General features: G+C 45.9%; 1 protein-coding gene across 1 annotated transcript in view; it reads left to right on the plus strand.

Annotated features, from left to right (window-relative positions):
• Window positions 1–13,030, plus strand: part of rcc2 (regulator of chromosome condensation 2) — a 51,040-nt gene extending 38,010 nt beyond the window's left edge. The window contains exons 11-13 of the mRNA XM_072478417.1: window positions 1,553–1,625; window positions 7,070–7,147; window positions 8,559–13,030. Coding sequence (XP_072334518.1) covers window positions 1,553–1,625; window positions 7,070–7,147; window positions 8,559–8,663 — 256 coding nt within the window. The 3' untranslated portion in view covers window positions 8,664–13,030. The remainder of the gene's footprint in view (window positions 1–1,552; window positions 1,626–7,069; window positions 7,148–8,558) is intronic.
• The last annotated feature ends 4,701 nt before the right edge of the window (window positions 13,031–17,731 follow it).

Genomic DNA, 17,731 nt, shown 5'->3' on the forward strand with positions numbered 1-17,731 from the left:
ACTCACTGCAGAATATCAAGCCTCTGACTTGTTCTTGTAGCCACAGTATTTATTTGATTGGTCTAGTTAAATTTCTGTTTGTTTGGCATCCCCATCTGCACTCTTGTTATGCTCGTGCAAGCTGTGCCCATTTCCCAGCCTCCTCTCCCATGGGTGCCAACCTGTTATAACCTGAGACAGTGAGCATGTGCAGTTTTGCGTCCGGCTGATGCAATCAACAGCAGCAGCTTCAATTGAATGACATTTTTGTTAAACCTCCCATGCCCTGATGGCAGCTGAGGCCTTTTGTCGTGTTCACATTTCTATCCTGGACGAGACCGGCGGGGTGAGATGATGAACCTGGATCATCTGCAAAAGCAGAAAAATTGGATTCTGGAAATCTGAAATGAAAACCGAAAACGCTGGGAGTTTCCCGCAAGTCTGGCAGCATCTATAAGGGAGAGAAATAAGAGTTAATGTTTCGGGTCAATGATCTTTCATCGGAACATTCATCGCTCATTCTGTTGGAAGGTTATTGGCCTGAAATGTTAACTCTGCTTCTGTCTCCACAGGTGCTGCTAGATATTTTGGAGTTTTTCCAGCATTTTCTGATTTTTATATCTGGGACCTCCTGGCCCCTCAGGCCTGATCTAGTTGCATTTGAACTCTGGTCATTGTGCCTAGTGAATCTTCAAACACCATCTCACACTTCTTCAGAAGTTGTTGTAGGTTGCTCTTTGGCTCCGCTAGTTGATTTACTGCTCTCCAGTTGCATTTAAACCTTGCCAACCATGTTCTATCAAATAAAGCAGGGAAATTGCCATGGACAATGTGAAGAGGCAACTCTGCTGTTTGTCCATTTACTTCTACTTTCACCATAATGCATCCTTTTAATGTACAACTTCTTCTGTGTACGTCCTTAGGATCACATTTGATGGTCTTAAAGCAGAAAAATTGATTATAAATTGGCTCTGGTATTATACGCAACCATACCCTCATAGAATCGTAGAATTTACAGTGCAGTAGAAGGCCATTCGGCCCATCGAGTCTGCATCGGCCCATGGAAACAGCACCCTACCTAAGCCCATACCGCCACCCTATCCCCGTAACCCCACCCAACCTTTGTTAGACACCAAGGGCAATTTAGCATGGCCAATCCACCTAACCTGCACATCTTTGGACTGTGGGGGGAAACCGGAACACATGTTGTTGCAAACCACGTCTGAAGGGAAAAATGAATGTAAATTTGAAGAACGCAGAAAATGCTGGTACAGTTATAACCAGTTGAAAGGACCTTTTAGAGTACCCATTTCTTTTTTTCCCCCAATTAAGGGGCAATTTAGCATGGCCAAGTCACCTTTGGGTGAGACCCACGCAGACAGGGGGCGAATCTGCGAACTCCACACGGATAGTGGGCCGGGATCAAACCCGGGTCCTCGGCGCTGTGAGGCAGCAGTGCCGCCCATGGATTCTTCACAAGAACTTGAGCTTGTTCTTAAAATCTGGGGAAAGTCTCAGACTGGAAAAGGGATGGCTTTGAATAAGTCTTTTATTTTTATTTTTTCATATTTAGGAAAAGCAGTATCATTGTGGCAGCCGATGAGAGCACAATCAGTTGGGGGCCATCACCTACCTTTGGAGAATTGGTAAGAGCCGCGCTGGGAGGAAGGTAATTGCAGGCTGAACTTCAGCACATGCATACCTACATGCACAGAAGTAGATGCCCATCGCCCTCTGTTTTCAACAATGACCTAATGTTAGAAGCAAGGCTGCTTGTGGAGTTCAATGACACCAGAATGGAGAAATGTTCACTTTTAAAGATGAAATAAGGCTAATGTTCTGATGTATATAATAGTTTTGTAGTCTTTTTGTATAAGTTTGTAGTGGAGAAAGAATTGAACCAAGAAGCTTCTGGGTCACTTAAGCATTCTTAATGCTGGATGCATTTACTTTCCATCAGCATTTGTTCAAAGTGGTTCTGAGTTGCCACATATTGGAGTTAAGATCTAATCTAATTAGAGAATGATGCATAATGAGACCATAAGACATAGGAGCGGAAGTAAGGCCATTCGGCCCATCGAGTCCACTCCGCCATTCAATCATGGCTGATTTCAACTCCATTTACCCGCTCTCTCTCCATAGCCCTTAATTCCTCGAGAAATCAAGAATTTATCAACTTCTGTCTTAAAGACACTCAACGTCCCGGCCTCCACCGCCCTCTGTGGCAATGAATTCCACAGACCCACCACTCTCTGGCTGAAGAGATTTCTCCTCATCCCTGTTCTAAAGTGACTCCCTTTTATTCTAAGGCTGTGCCCCCGGGTCCTAGTCTCCCCTGCTAATGGAAACAACTTCCCTACGTCCACCCTATCTAAGCCATTCATTATCTTGTAAGTTTCTATTAGATCTCCTCTCAACCTCCTAAACTCCAATGAATATAATCCCAGGATCCTCCGACGTTCATCGTATGTTAGGCCTACCATTCCTGGGATCATCCGTGTGAATCTCCACTGGACCCGCTCCAGTGCCAGTATGTCCTTCCTGAGGTGTGGAGCCCAAAATTGCTCACAGTATTCTAAATGGGGCCTAACTAATGCTTTATAAAGCTTCAGGAGTACATCCCTGCTTTTATATTCCAAGCCTTTTGAGATGAATGACAACATTGCATTTGCTTTCTTAATTACGGACTCAACCTGCAAGTTTACCTTTAGAGAATCCTGGACTAGGACTCCCAAGTCCCTTTGCACTTCAGCATTATGAATTTTGTCACCGTTAGAAAATAGTCCATGCCTCTATTCTTTTTTCCAAAGTGCAAGACCTCGCACTTGCCCACGTTGAATTTCATCAGCCATTTCTTGGACCACTCTCCTAAACTGTCTAAATCTTTCTGCAGCCTCCCCACCTCCTCCATACTACCTGCCCCTCCACCTATCTTTGTATCATCGGCACACTTAGCCAGAATGCCCCCAGTCCCGTCATCTAGATCGTTAATATATAAAGAGAACAGCTGTGGGCCCAACACTGAACCCTGCGGGACACCACTCGTCACCGGTTGCCATTCCGAAAAAGAACCTTTTATCCCAACTCTCTGCCTTCTGCCTGACAGCCAATCGTCAATCCATGTTAGTACCTTGCCTCGAATACCATGGGCCCTTATTTTACTCAGCAGTCTCCCATGAGGCACCTTATCAAAGGCCTTTTGGAAGTCAAGATAGATAACATCCATTGGCTCTCCTTGGCCTAACCTATTTGTTATCTCTTCAAAGAACTCTAACAGGTTTGTCAGGCACGACCTCCCCTTACTAAATCCATGCTGACTTGTCCTAATCTGACCCTGCACTTCCAAGAATTTAGAAATCTCATCCTTAACAATGGATTCTAGAATCTTGCCAACAACCGAGGTTAGGCTAATTGGCCTATAATTGTCCATCTTTTTCCTTGTTCCCTTCTTGAACAGGGGGGTTACAACAGCGATTTTCCAATCCTCTGGGATTTTCACGGACTCTAGTGACTTTTGAAAGATCATAACTAACGCCTCCACTATTTCTTCAGCTATCTTCTTTAGAACTCTAGGATGTAGTCCATCTGGGCCTGGAGATTTATCAATTTTTAGACCTCTTAGTTTCTCTAGCACTTTCTCCTTTGTGATGGCTACCATATTCAACTCTGCCCCCTGTCTCTCCGGAATTGGTGGGACATCACTCATGTCTTCTACTGTGAAAACTGACGCAAAGTACTTATTTAGTTCCTCAGCTATTTCCTTGTCTCCCATCACAAAATTACCAGCGTCATTTTGGAGCGGCCCAATGTCAACTTTTGCCTCCCGTTTGTTTTTAATGTATTTAAAGAAACTTTTACTATCATTCCTAATGTTACTAGCTAGCCTACCTTCATATTTGATCCTCTCTTTCCTTATTTCTCTCTTTGTTATCCTGTTTGTTTTTGTAGCCTTCCCAATCTTCTGACTTCCCACTACTCTTTGCCACATTATAGGCTTTCTCTTTTGCTTTGATGCATTCCCTAACTTCCTTTGTCAGCCATGGCTGCCTAATCCCCCCTCTGATAACCTTTCTTTTCTTTGGGATGAACCTCTGCACTGTGTCCTCAATTACTCCCAGAAACTCCTGCCATTGCTGTTCTACTGTCTTTCCCACTAGGCTCTGCTCCCAGTCGATTTTCGTCAGTTCCTCCCTCATGCCCCTGTAGTTACCTTTATTTAACTGTAACACCTTTACATCTGATTCTACCTTCTTTCTTTCAAATTGGAGATTGAATTCTACCATATTATGATCACTGCCTCCTAAGTGCTCCCTTACTTTAAGATCTTTAATCAAGTCTGGCTCATTACATAACACTAAGTCCAGAATGGCCTGTTCCCTCGTGGGCTCCATCACAAGCTGTTCCAAAAAGCCCTCCTGTAAACATTCAATGAATTCCCTTTCCTTGGGTCCACTGGCAGCATTATTTACCCAGTCCACCTGCATATTGAAGTCCCCCATGATCACTGTGACCTTGCCCTTCTGACATGCATTTTCTATTTCGTGGTGCATTTTGTGCCCCCGGTCCTGACCACTGTTAGGAGGCCTGTACATAACTCCCATTATGGTTTTTTTGCCTTTGTGGTTCCTCAACTCTACCCACACAGACTCCACATCATCTGACCCTATGTCATTTAGTGCTATTGATTTAATTTCATTCCTAATTAACAAGGCAACCCCGCCCCCTCTGCCCACCTCCCTGTCTTTTCGATAGGTTGTGAATCCCTGGATGTTTAAATGCCAGTCCTGAACCCCCTGCAACCATGTCTCTGTGATGCCTACCACATCATACCTGCCAGTCACAATCTGGGCCACAAGCTCATCTACCTTGTTCCGTACACTGCGCGCATTTAAATATAGCACCTTTAATTCTCTATTGACCGTCCCTTTTTGTTTTCTTAGTGTGGTGGACCTTGGTTTACTGAGCCTTTCCATACACTGTGTCATATTTTGTGGGATGGGGACTATCGTAACCTCTCCTGAGTTTTGTCTTTTCGTGCTTTTTTGTATTCCTAAGCAGCTACACTTCCCACTGATTACTTCACCTCTTTGTTCCCTGACTTTCCCTCCCCCCCCCCAATCTTTAGTTTAAAGTCCTATTGACCACCCTATTTATTCTTTTCACCAGAACACTGGTCCCAGCTCGGTTCAGGTGGAGACCATCCCAACGGTATAGGTCCCCCCTGTCCCAAAACTGATGCCAGTGTCCCATGAAAAGGAACCCCTCTTTCCCACACCACTCTTTCAGCCACGTGTTAACTTCCCTTATTCTTGCCTCCCTATGCCAATTTGCACGTGGCTCGGGCAGTAATCCGGAGATTACGACCCTTGAGGACCTGTTTTTTAATTTGAATCCTAGCTCTTTATAATCTCTAAACAGGTCCTCTTTCCTAGACTTGCCTATGTTGTTGGTACCGACATGGACCACAACAACTGGATCCTCCCCCTCCCCCTCCAGTATCCTTTCAAGCCGGTCAAGACTCCCTCTTCCAGGGAGTTTGACTGAACTTCTGATACCCATTTTGACCCTGAATCTGGGTATGAGATGCATTTATCTGACTAATGTCAGTATGAAAAGCTTTGCACCGATTGTTGCAGTGTTTGGTGTAAATGCAACATTTGCTACAAATTCTTAAATCGTGGCAACGTTGTGAGATCTGCAGGGGACCATAAGTCTTCTTATAAAACCCTTCTTCTCCAATGGCAGTATCTGATGCTAATGTAGAAAACCAAGTTTTTTCTTTTGGGTAGCCTCTTGTTCCTGGTTCGTTCAAAGTTAGATTTTGTGATGCTGACTCTGGCACAATCTTGTGAAGGTTCAGAGGAAGCCTTAATTGGCCTTATTATGAGTATCCAGACCAAATGTAGATTAAGCAGCGTTGGATGGTAAGGGGCCCATCTGTCTTGGGACTTGGTGGTGGGAGGGGAGCATATTTTTTTGAGGGGGGGGGGGGGGGGGGGAAGTGAAAAGGGCTACTGGTGGTGCTGGTTAGTTGGGGGATAGTATTTGCTGGTCACTACGGGGAGAGGATGAAAGCATGAGGTGCGCACCTTTTTGTAGGTTTTGCTTGGGGGGTGGGGGTAGGAGAGGAGGAGGAGGAGGGAGGAATCTTGTGTACCAATCCAAGATGAATATGAACATTAAAACACCAGAATTAGAAATGAGTAGGCCACTCGGCCCCTGAGCATGGTCCATGCTATTCAATAAATCATGGCTGATCTGATTGTAATCTGAACCCCACCACACCACCTTTCACCCCCTTGTTAATCAAGAATCTCTCTAGATCTGCCTTAAAAATATTCAAATACATTTTTTTCCGCAAAGGGCAGTGGAGGCAGAGTACCAGAGAAACTCAACCCTCTGAGCGAAAATTATTCTCCTCTTCCATCTTAAATGAGCAACCCTTCATTTTTAAACCGTGACCTACATGGTGACTCGAGCATCTCCAAGGGCGCTCTATTTATAGAAATAAAATAATAGATCTCTCAATGTTACTGCGTTCAAAGGGGTTGCAACAGAAACTAAATGACTGACTTCAAAGGGAGGATTTGATGGGAGGGGTTTTGGAAACCGGCATAACATTTGCCATGTCACCAGCAGATGGTGAAGGAACAAACTGGAATGTTCAGCTAAGTTTATTCACATCAGAACGGAGAATGTTGCTGGTTTTTCTTAAAACCAGCTGTTGGCAACTGAAGGCGCAGGGCAATTCATTTAATTCAAAGTGCTGCTTTTCAAGATAATGTCATCGATTTATAGTTGGAAACTGCCATGTGCATCGCCACCTACAGGCACTGTAACCAAACGTTAACCCATTTAAAATGGATTTTGCCAATGCCTGGGGCTGACCGATTCTTCATTGTGCTTTAAAATATTGTGTTGTGCCCCACATAACATTTTTAATAATGCAGTAGATTTTTTTTCGCAGTACCAAATGCTGGCACCTTGTTTACAAACAGAAATGTCTTGATAACAGGTTCTGCCACATGGGCCTGCGTATGATGGTCTTATAACTCCGACGGTATAATTTAAACTATAACTGATGTTACAGGGCTATGGAGACAACAAACCCAAATCCTCCACCACTGCACAGGAGATAAAAACCTTGGATGGAGTTTATGTCGAGCAGGTGAGAGTGAGCTTTTCTCCTTCCTTTTCCTTTGTAAACTTCAAGAAGTTTACAAGAACCTATTTCTTCAGCATCGCTATCTGCATTGCTCCAAAATGCTCTTCGGATCTCCTCTTTCCCCCCCCCCCCCCGAGTAGATTAATGGGCTTCTAGAAATCTAACTTTATTCTAGATCGTTGACATCCAAAAGAGGGCCTGTACCCGTTGGAAGGGGATCACGGCTGTAACAAAATTGTTTGACTCAAGGGTCCTGGTAGTCCAGTGCCAGCCTTGACTCACTGACTAGCGAGGGCTTTAGCCTCGCCCCCTTGATTTTTAGGTTCAAATCACACTCCAGCAATTAAAAAAACAATATCAAGGCTGACACTGCAGTGCAGTACTGACGGAGTGCTGCCCTGTCATTGAGATGAGTCACTAATCTGTGGCTCCCTCCACCCTCTCGGATATCATAGAATCATAGAATTTACAGTGCAGAAGGAGGCAATTCAGCCCATCGCGTCTGCACCGGCCCTTGGAAAGAGCACCCTATCCAACTCCACACCGCCACCCTGTCCCTGCAACCCAGTAACCCCACCGAACCTTTTTGGACACTTAAGGGCAATTTAGAATGGTCAATCCACCTAACCTGCACATCTTTGGACTGGGAGAAAACCGCAGCACCAGGGGGAAACCCACGCAGACACGGTAGCATAGTGGATAGCACAAATGCTTCACAGCTCCAGGGTCCCAGGTTCGATTCCTGGCTTGGGTCACTGTCTGTGTGGAGTCTGCACGTTCTCCCCGTGTGTGCGTGGGTTTCCTCCGGGTGCTCCGGTTTCCTCCCACAGTCCAAAGATGTGCAGGTTAGGTGGATTGGCCATGCTAAATTGCCCTTGGTGTCCAAATTTCCCTTCGTGTTAGGTGGGGTTACTGGGTTATGGGGATGGGGTAGAGGTGTGGGCTTGGGTAGGGTGCTCTTATCAAGGGCCGGTGCAGACTCGATTGGCCGAATGGCCTCCTTCTGCACTGGGAGAACATGCAGCTCCTCACAGACAGGAATTGAACCTGGGACCCTGGAGCTGTGAGGCAACAGTGCTAACCACTGTGCTACCATGCCGCAGATAAAATATTCTGTGCCATTATTTTGTAGCAGAGTTTTCTCTCTCTACTTACTGATGAATATTTATTCCTCAACCTATACTTAAAAAAACATTATCCAGCCTTTATCACATTGCTATTTCTGGGACCACGCTGTCAGCAAGTTAGCTGACTTATTTCCTACACTTTGATGTACTTAATTGGCTGTTAAGTACTTTGGGGGCATCCTGACACCATATAAATGCAAGTCTTTCTTTCTAGAGATCTTTGACGGTCAACAACTTTTGCCCAGTGATGCTTTGTAGGGAAAGAATTTTATGATTTTTTCCTGCAGGTTGCTATGGGTCATGCTCATTCGTTGATGATAGCAAGAGATGAAAGTGATGCAGAGAAAGAGAGGATTAAGAAGTTGCCCGAATATAACCCACGGATTATCTGATGCTGTGTAACCACACATGAAAGCTTCACTTGAATAAAGGCAGCTGAAGTTTACAGTGCACTGGGTCAACAAGGTTTTTTAAAAAATCCACACTGAACAGGGAACCAGGCAATGGACAACATCCTATTAAGAACTTTTCCAATTCATCATTAAAAAAAATGTTAGTGGTACTTACTGATCGCGATTACATATGCAGCTAGTGGTAGTATTTCCAGAGCAATTGATTTAACAATGCACGCAGATAGTTAATTTTGCTTGTGTTCTATGGCCATTGTGCTACCATCGTTTCAGTAATGGCCATTTCCTACTGATGTGTTGGACTCTTTGTATTTTTTTGAAAGCCGAGATTTTGGCTATTTTAATTGGTCAGCAAGAGTGGTGCAAACGAGCAGGAATGCTGGGAATCATGGTCTTCAAATGGCTACGTTTCAACCATCACACTGGCACAATCATTTCAAATTTTAGTTCTGATCTAGTCAGATGGCATGGCCAATGGTGTACTTGTGAATTGCAAAATTAATGTCCTCCCTTTGATTATTTCGGAAGGGTGCAGGGATTTTCATTCCAGTTCTGCTCACCACCAAGTCCAAAATGTGACTCTGGTTTTTGCAATAGCAGCTGCTCTTATAGGGCAGGGCAGCACCCGAGTGGTTGGACTTCAATACTGTCTGTGGTCTTGCAGGGGAACAGCGTTCCAACAGAGATCCTTGTCTCTTCGAAAACCACAGGCTCCCTTTTTTAGTGCAATTGCATAACTCCACCTTTATTTTGAAGGGCCTGTCAAAGGATGCTTGCATTCTGTAGCTTCTGACCTCTGTTCTTGAGGTCCCTGTGTCATTTGAGGCCAAGGGCCATGTTAGTTTGCTGTTGACAGCAGGAGTGAAGCGCACTTCGCTGTCAGTGGCGCACCATCAGTATGAAGTGCCTTATGATGTCCCACTCTGGCCAATTCATTTCCAATAATTATTAACATTGATTTCAGTGATTTCCTCTGCACAACCCTAAAAAGAGTCACATTTTCACTTCCCATTCCTGGTCTACATTAAGTTAAGAAATTTTGGTTACAATTGTACACTTCTGATAAGCTAATGGAACTTTTTTTTTTCTCTTCTGCTCTGCCCCCTCTTTTGTTTTGTTTTTTAAAAAAATTTCTTTCGATTCAGAGTACTCAGGCAATGAGGTGAAATCTTTGTGCACTAACTTTATCAGCCCAAATCCGAACCATTTGGGATATTTCTTTTGCTTGGATTTGAAGAGTCGTTAGTGGTGTTTTTTTTTAGACTTTTCAATGTGACATGGTAGTTTATAAATGTAAGGATTATAACATTCCTTTGCCGCCTTTCCCTATCAAGAGAAGAATGAAATTGGCACTACAATCACGAGAGAATTGAGGTCCAAAGGAACTCTGAGCAAGAAATCTACCACAGCAGAGGGGAGCTGGGGCCCAGTTATTTTGAATACCAGTGGCTTATTGACAAGTCATTATTCGTCTAATCTCTTTTCTGGTCTAAAGATCAGGCTCGGTTTTAATTTGGGGGTTATTATTAGCAGCATAAGGCACACTGGGTTAGATGCAGGACAGTTTGCCAGACCAAAAGGTGTTTTTTTTTGGTAAATTTATTTGTATTCTATTGTATGCATGTTTGCTTCTTCCACAAAGCATTAGTGAGCAGATCATATCAGATGCTTTACATATTAACATTTGAACACTGAACCCTCATTACATTGTTCCAGTTTCTGATGTCCTTGGATGGTTTGTTGGATTCTCCCCTGTTATTTTGCAGTACGTAAATGAGGTCGTGGAAAACCTGCTATTTCTGAATTCAAAACTGAATTAGAGACACGCTACTCATTCCTGGCTATTGATTACCAGAGCTGTCATCCCCCCCCCCCCCCCCCCAAAACCTATGTGACCTAACGGGCCATAATGTGGGCAGTATGGACAGTACCGAGTGGTGTTGATGCAAGTTATGGTACTGCTCTGTCATCTGCAGCACTCCTGTGGTATGGCTCCTGCCATTCAGAAAGCCATGTGCCTGACTCCGCAGACGCAAAGTTGTTACCCTGTGATTATAAATCTAGTTCTTTCAGCCTTTGATGAACAGGATCAAAAGCCCCTCAAAACGGAGATGGGAGGAACTGGAAAAATGGGGGGGGGGGGGGTATACCGCATGATATTTCTAGCATTTTGTTCCGCCTCCTTGCTAAATCAAAATTGCTGATGTTGTGTTGCCTTATTTTTCATCTAGCAATCTTTAAATTCATTATGTCTGTCGAAATAAATTTTTTAACTGAACTAAATTTGAACTGTTCAAATGCCTGAGATGAATGTGCTGGGAGGACCCTGGTGATTTGGTTACTATAATCGTTCTAAGCAGAGGAACTGGTGAAGTGAAGGATTGTGTCATGAGTACGCCAATAAATTTTAACAATTTTAATTCAACAGATCCACAATCTAGTCACTGGTTTCAGATGCTTGTTAATGGGTTTTTGTGGGGAGGGGGACTTGTGGAATACGTTCATGGTGCTTTAGGGTGGAATAAGCTGATGGTGCTTTAGGGTATCTCTGTGACAACCCAGTGGTGCATCCTCTTCCCGCAGTGCATTGTTCAACAAGGTGAAGGTGGTGTTGGCATCTTGGTGTTTAAAGATGTTAATTTCAGGGAAATTACTTGGATTACCTTTTTAGCATTTGTGTAACAAACTGCACATTCTTTTAAAGAAGAAGCAAGAACGGATTGGCTGGCTTCATTTCAAACTGGATTTTGTGTTGCCGTCAAATTTGCACCAATGTACTTGTCACTCTGATATCATCTGTTTATAACTGAAGTTTCCTGATTTCAGTCCATACTGGAGTTTAGAACAAAATTCAATTTTGTATAAAATGCTTAATTAGCTTCCCCCGTTTTTTTTTTTTCTATTTTGCTCTTTAATATTTTTCTTTCTCCCCTCTCTAATTTGCCATCCAACCTGCCCGCTTTCTGGCAATGTTCTGTTATCATTCATGGTTACATTGACTAGATTTACTTGAACCTTCCTGATCTTGGGTTTTTGAGCCCCTGGTAGGTGAGCTACTATCCTGAAAACTTCAGTAGTGTACTGAAGTGTGTGAATTTTCTTTACTGGCCCGTTTTTAATCTGGTACAAGTCCCTGCATGGCACTACTATGTTGGTGTCTTCCTGCAGCAACCAATGCTCATGTGTCAAAAGGTGGCAAATGTGGAAAAGTTGGCCCAGATCTTTTTGCTTCTGGTTTTATGGAATTGGGTATGAATGTACCACAGAGCTTTGCAGGTGCAAGTTGCACTAACGGTGTATTGCACCAGGAGCTGTGAGTGTGCACTCTCTTCTGTAAGTATTGCATAGAATTCAACCAGATTGTCTGAAAAATAAAATCCCCTTTTGATAACTTTGGTCTTGTTTCCATCTTTCAGTACCCCTGAGCTGGGTGGAATTTGTGTAAAAAGTGAATAATACGGCTAGGCCAAGCATGGGATGGTGCTCCTGTATGGGAACTTTTAATGTTGGTTGTCTTGCCCTCTTGAATCATTTTTCTCCATCACGAGAGGAAAGCTATTTAAGGCTACAGGTCAAATAGCCTGTGATCACCTGCATTTGACTCCTCCACATATGTGTTACTTGCGTTTTCATACACTTGAAAAGATTGTTTCTGGTTTTCGGCTCCCGGTGTCTGGGAGCTAATCCTGCTCATTTTAATTCTCATCGTCTGAATTGGAAGTCAAAGCTGGACTTTCCCATTTAAGCACCAGGGCTTGTTTTCTTTTCTGACTATTTTCAAATGTCCAAATTTAGAAAGTGGTTCAACTTGCTTAAACCTTGTTCATGGGAAAAGAGTGTTGAGTCATGAATCCATTCTTGTCTTTTTGTTCTTTTTTCCTCTTTCTCCCCCCCCCCCCCCATTCCTTTTTAGGAAGAATTGGGGGAGGGGGTGAATACCCTGCTCCTTCAACTAATTTACCCCAAAGGAGAATCAATTTAAATTTTTCATTGTAACTGTGGTGCCTGGGGAAGTTATTCTGCTGCGCACAAACCCCATCCATTTGATGTACTATTGATGGCTTTCCTGGCAACTCAAAACTAATGATGGAATTGAACATTTGCAAGTTTTTAACGCTTCCCCAAGTGGAGATGGGCAGTGGGCTTGTTTAGTAAGGTGGGCAGGAAGGAGGGAGGGGGGAAGGGGCGGCGTCTCTTTTCATGCTGGTTATTAATGACTAGTTTCTTGGCATCATTAGATTTAGTTAGTGATTTGTAGCCAATTAGCTGCCTGTTCAGTGCTGTAAACTTTTCTTTTTTTACTTTTGTATTTCCTGCAATAAATTGAATAAATTTTACCTTGGATTTCCTTCCATTGTGTGCGACTATGGGTACAATTTCTAAACAGTCCATGAACAACTGTAAATTTTACCTTGGATTTCCTTCCATTGTGTGCGACTATGGGTACAATTTCTAAACAGTCCATGAACAACTGTATGCTTAGATTATCTTGTCTGTGAGACTTTGCAGTTGAACCACCAGTACATCTTAACAGAAAGATGTTTGTGATGGTTTAAGTCCCCAACATGACTTTACAAAAAACACTTTCTTCAATTTGTAAAATGGGAGAACTTTCCTTGCTCAGTTTCTTGTAGCTTTTATTTTGTTCTTATTGCCCCTGAATTTATTATGTTGTAATCTGAAATGTTTCCTTGGATAACACCAAAGTACAGATTATTTGCTTGCTATCATGTTGTTTGGGAGAACTTGCCATGTGAAAATTGACCACTTGTGGTTCAACAGTTCGCGGGTTGTCAAAGTGCTTGATTGACTATAAAATACTTTTGGGTATTCATTGTGCCAGACATTTCATCTTTAAATGGTGTCTTTATTCTTTTAACTTTCGCTTTAACATTCAAATGAGCAAAGCAGAGGTACTGGTGAGCAGAGAGGTCACGAGGCGAGGGCAGTTCAGGTGAAGGTTGAAGTAACTACCGAGGCCAATGCTGAGATTAAACAGGAGATTGCTACAAGAAATTGTCTCCCCCCTTTCAAAGCTCTGAGCCAAATAAGGGAGTGCAGTCAAACAGGGAAAGGGAGTATGGGTGAGCCTGATGGACCTTGCGGTGACTATTTCATAAGGGCTTGAGACCCAGGCTATTCATAGAATCCCTACAGTGCAGAAGGAGGCCTTCGGCCCATCATCTGAAAGAGCACCCTACCTAGGCCCCTGCCTCTCTTTCCCCCCCCCCACCCCCAACCTTTGGAAACTAAAGGCCAATTTTTGGACTGGGAGGAAACGAGCACCCAGAGGGAAACCACACAGAAATTAATTATAATAGTGAGGTGGCCGTGTTTGCATAGCTTCACAAAGCAGTCATTAGGAAGAAGGTGTGAGAAATTGGCCTTTGAGAGAAGTTTGTGTGGATGTTTACTAGGAAAGAGCAGAGAATCATTTGATCGTTGCGTTAGAGCGAAGGGGGATGGTAGAATGAGCATGCGGAGGTAGAAGGGACCATGGATCATAGAGTTGGGAGCAGAATGTGAAGAAATTGAGAATGTTAGGGAAGCAGCATTTCAGTGAGTGGAGAAAGATATTCTGATGTGGGCGACGAATATAGATTGATGTTGAGTCTGCAAGTAAAGGGAACCAAGGTCAATCATTGCATAACAATATGCACAATTGAACAACAGTAAATTTAATATATAATTAAAACTATGGAACTACTCCGTAGTGTGGCACCATCTGGAGCGAGAGATAATGTTTTGGGTTGAGACCATAAGACATAGGAGCGGAAGTAAGGCCATTCGGCCCATCGAGTCCACTCCACCATTCAATCATGGCTGATTTCAACTCCATTTACCCACTCTCTCTCCATAGCCCTTAATTCCTCGAAATCAAGAATTTATCAACTTCTGTCTTAAAGACACTCAACGTCCCGGCCTCCACCGCCGCCTGTAGCAATGAATTCCACAGACCCACCACTCTGGCTGAAGAAATTTCTCCTCATCTCTGTTCTAACGTGACTCCCTTTTATTCTAAGGCTGTGCCCCCGGATCCTAGTCTCCCCTGCTAATGGAAACAACTTCCCTACATTCACCCTATCTAAGCCATTCATTATCTTGTACGTTTCTATTGGATCTCCCCTCAACCACCTAAACTCCAATGAATACCAGGATCCTCAGACGTTCATCGTATGTTAGCCCTACCATTCCTGGGATCATCCGTGTGAATCTCCGCTGGACCCGCTCCAGTGCCAGTATGTCCTTCCTGAGGTGTGGGGCCCAAAATTACTCACAGTATTCTAAATGGGGCTTAACTAATGCTTTATAAAGCTTCAGAAGTACATCCCTGCTTTTATATTCCAAGCCTCTTGAGATGAATGACAACATTGCATTTGCTTTCTTAATTACGGACTCAACCTGCAAGTTTACCTTTAGAGAATCCTGGACTAGGACTCCCAAGTCCCTTTGAACTTCAGCATTATGAATTTTGTCACCATTTAGAAAATAGTCCATGCCTCTATTCTTTTTTCCAAAGTGCAAGACCTCGCACTTGCCCACTTGAATTTCATCAGCCATTTCTTGGACCACTCTCCTAAACTGTCTAAATCTTTCTGCAGCCTCCCCACCTCCTCCATACTACTTGACCCTCCACCTATCTTTGTATCATCGGCAAACTTAGCCAGAATGCCCCCAGTCCTGTCATCTAGATCGTTAATATATAAAGAGAACAGCTGTGGCCCCAACACTGAACCCTGCGGGACACCACTCGTTACCGGTTGCCATTCCGAAAAATAACCTTTTATCCCAACTCTCTGCCTTCTGCCTGACAGCCAATCGCCAATCCATGTTAGTACCTTGCCTCGAATACCATGGGCCCTTATTTTACTCAGCAGTCTCCCGTGAGGCACCTTATCAAAGGCTATTTGGAAGTCAAGATAGATAACATCCATTGGCTCTCCTTGGTCTAACCTATTTGTTATCTCTTCAAAGAACTCTTAACAGGTTTGTCAGGCACTGGCAGTAGCTTCAAGATGATGACTTGTGTAAATGGCCTTTCTTGACTCTGGGATAGTTGGGAGGGGGGGAAACACAGGGGGCGCGATTCTCCACTTCCACGCCGAAGTGGTCGCGCTGTCGTGAACGCCGTCGAGGTTCACGACGGCGCGGAACGGCCCCGATCCCGACCGATTCAGGGCCCGAAAAAGTGCTAGGATCGGGGCCGCGAGAACCTCTGGGGGGGGTGCGTTCCGCGAAGGCCGCGTCGTCACCATGCAACGCCCGAATGATGCACCGCTGCGTCATAAATTGCACAATCCACGCACAGAGGAGATGGCTGAGCCCCGAAGAACCGCATCGAAGTTCCGGGATACGGACCTGGACACCCTGGTGGATGAGGTGGAGCGGAGAAGGGACACCCTCTGCCCAAGACGTGGGCATCGCCAGCCATCCGGCGCGGGAGGTGGGCACTGCAGTCAGTGCTGTGGGGCAGACCCCCTGGACGGGGGAGCAGTGCCGCAAGAAGCTGCACAACCTCACCTGGGCTGCCAGGGTAAGTGCCATGAGGGTGCCCCCAGGCCCCCCACCCCCCCGTGCCAGGGGGGGGGCATCAGGGGCAATGTTGGGGGGGGGTCACGGTGACCAACTATCTACTCGACCCACATGAGCCCCTGGAGCAAACCCATGGCGTGCTGTCTCCTGAACCAGCAACAATGTTGTCAATATCAGCATGCCCTGATGATACCCGCCTAATGGTGATGCTTTATCCCCCCCCCCAGGACAAGACAGCGCATAACCAGCGGGATCGCATGAGAACCGGAGGGGGTTCTCCGGCCTGCACCCCCTAACTTCACGAGCAGAGGGCCCTGGACCTCGCAGGGGGATCCACCACCCAGGAGATCGCGCCATGCCAGGTCGGAGGTGCAGAAGCAAGTGAGAGAACCCTGCATGTCCTCCCCACCCCCAACCCGTCATCGCCCCCCTCACACTCTGGCCACTGCACCCCCGATCCCCTCCCCCCCACACTCTGGCCACTGCACCCCAGATCCCATCCCCCCTCACACTCTGGCCACTGCACCCCAGATCCCATCCCCCCTCACACTCTGGCCACTGCACCCCAGATCCCATCCCCCCTCACACTCTGGCCACTGCACCCCAGATCCCATCCCCCCTCACACTCTGGCCACTGCACCCCAGATCCCATCCCCCCTCACACTGCACCCACCACCACCTGGGCCACCGTGTCTAACGAACTCCGAATCTTTTATGTTCCCCAGGGCCATCCGCCGAACCTTCAGGGACGTCTCGCCCAGGAAGCAGCGCAACGCCACTCACCGCAACGGCACCCAGGGACGCACGCCAGAGGTTGGCAGTTGGTCGGACAGGAGGGCAGACCTCACAGTCTGGGACACAGGACCGGGACGCTGAGACCTCCGGGACAGACATTAGTGAGGGGCACAGGGTGGACAGTAATGCCGAAGCCCACATCACGGCCACACACCCGCTGGATCGAACTGGAGGTCAAGACGACATGGCCCGCATGGAGCTTGCGCCTGGCCATGAGGGGGACCAATACACCAGACTTCTTGACGGATGATGACCTCGAGCTTGCAGCACTGCTGTCTCCCACACCGTTCACCATCGCAGAGACACTCACCTCGGTTGGGCATATAAGTGATGAGGCTCCCGGGTCACGGTCTGGTGCGCACCCCACAGCCGAGCAGGTACAGCAGGTGGAGTTTGGAGCAGCCGAGGGGCTGGACGGTCGGAGGGCAGCCCAGGACCAGCAACCAGCTGCCACCCAGACGGTTCCCGGGTTTCTGGATGTAATTGACCCACCCGGACAACCGATGCGTATGGACACCCAGGGACTGAGTAACGGGATGAGGGCCATCTTCCAGGACCTGCACACGCAGCTGGAGGAGTCTATCAGCGTCCAGGAGCAGGGAGTGGTGCCGCTCATCGCAGCCATCCAGGCTGACACCGCACGGGTGGCGTCCGCGGTGGAGGCAATGGGTGAAGGGGTTTTGGCCATGGGTCAGGTTCTGCAAGGCGTTGGGCTTCACGTG

The sequence above is a fragment of the Scyliorhinus torazame genome, chromosome 16 (genome assembly GCF_047496885.1).
Source record: "Scyliorhinus torazame isolate Kashiwa2021f chromosome 16, sScyTor2.1, whole genome shotgun sequence".
Classification (NCBI taxonomy): domain Eukaryota; kingdom Metazoa; phylum Chordata; class Chondrichthyes; order Carcharhiniformes; family Scyliorhinidae; genus Scyliorhinus; species Scyliorhinus torazame.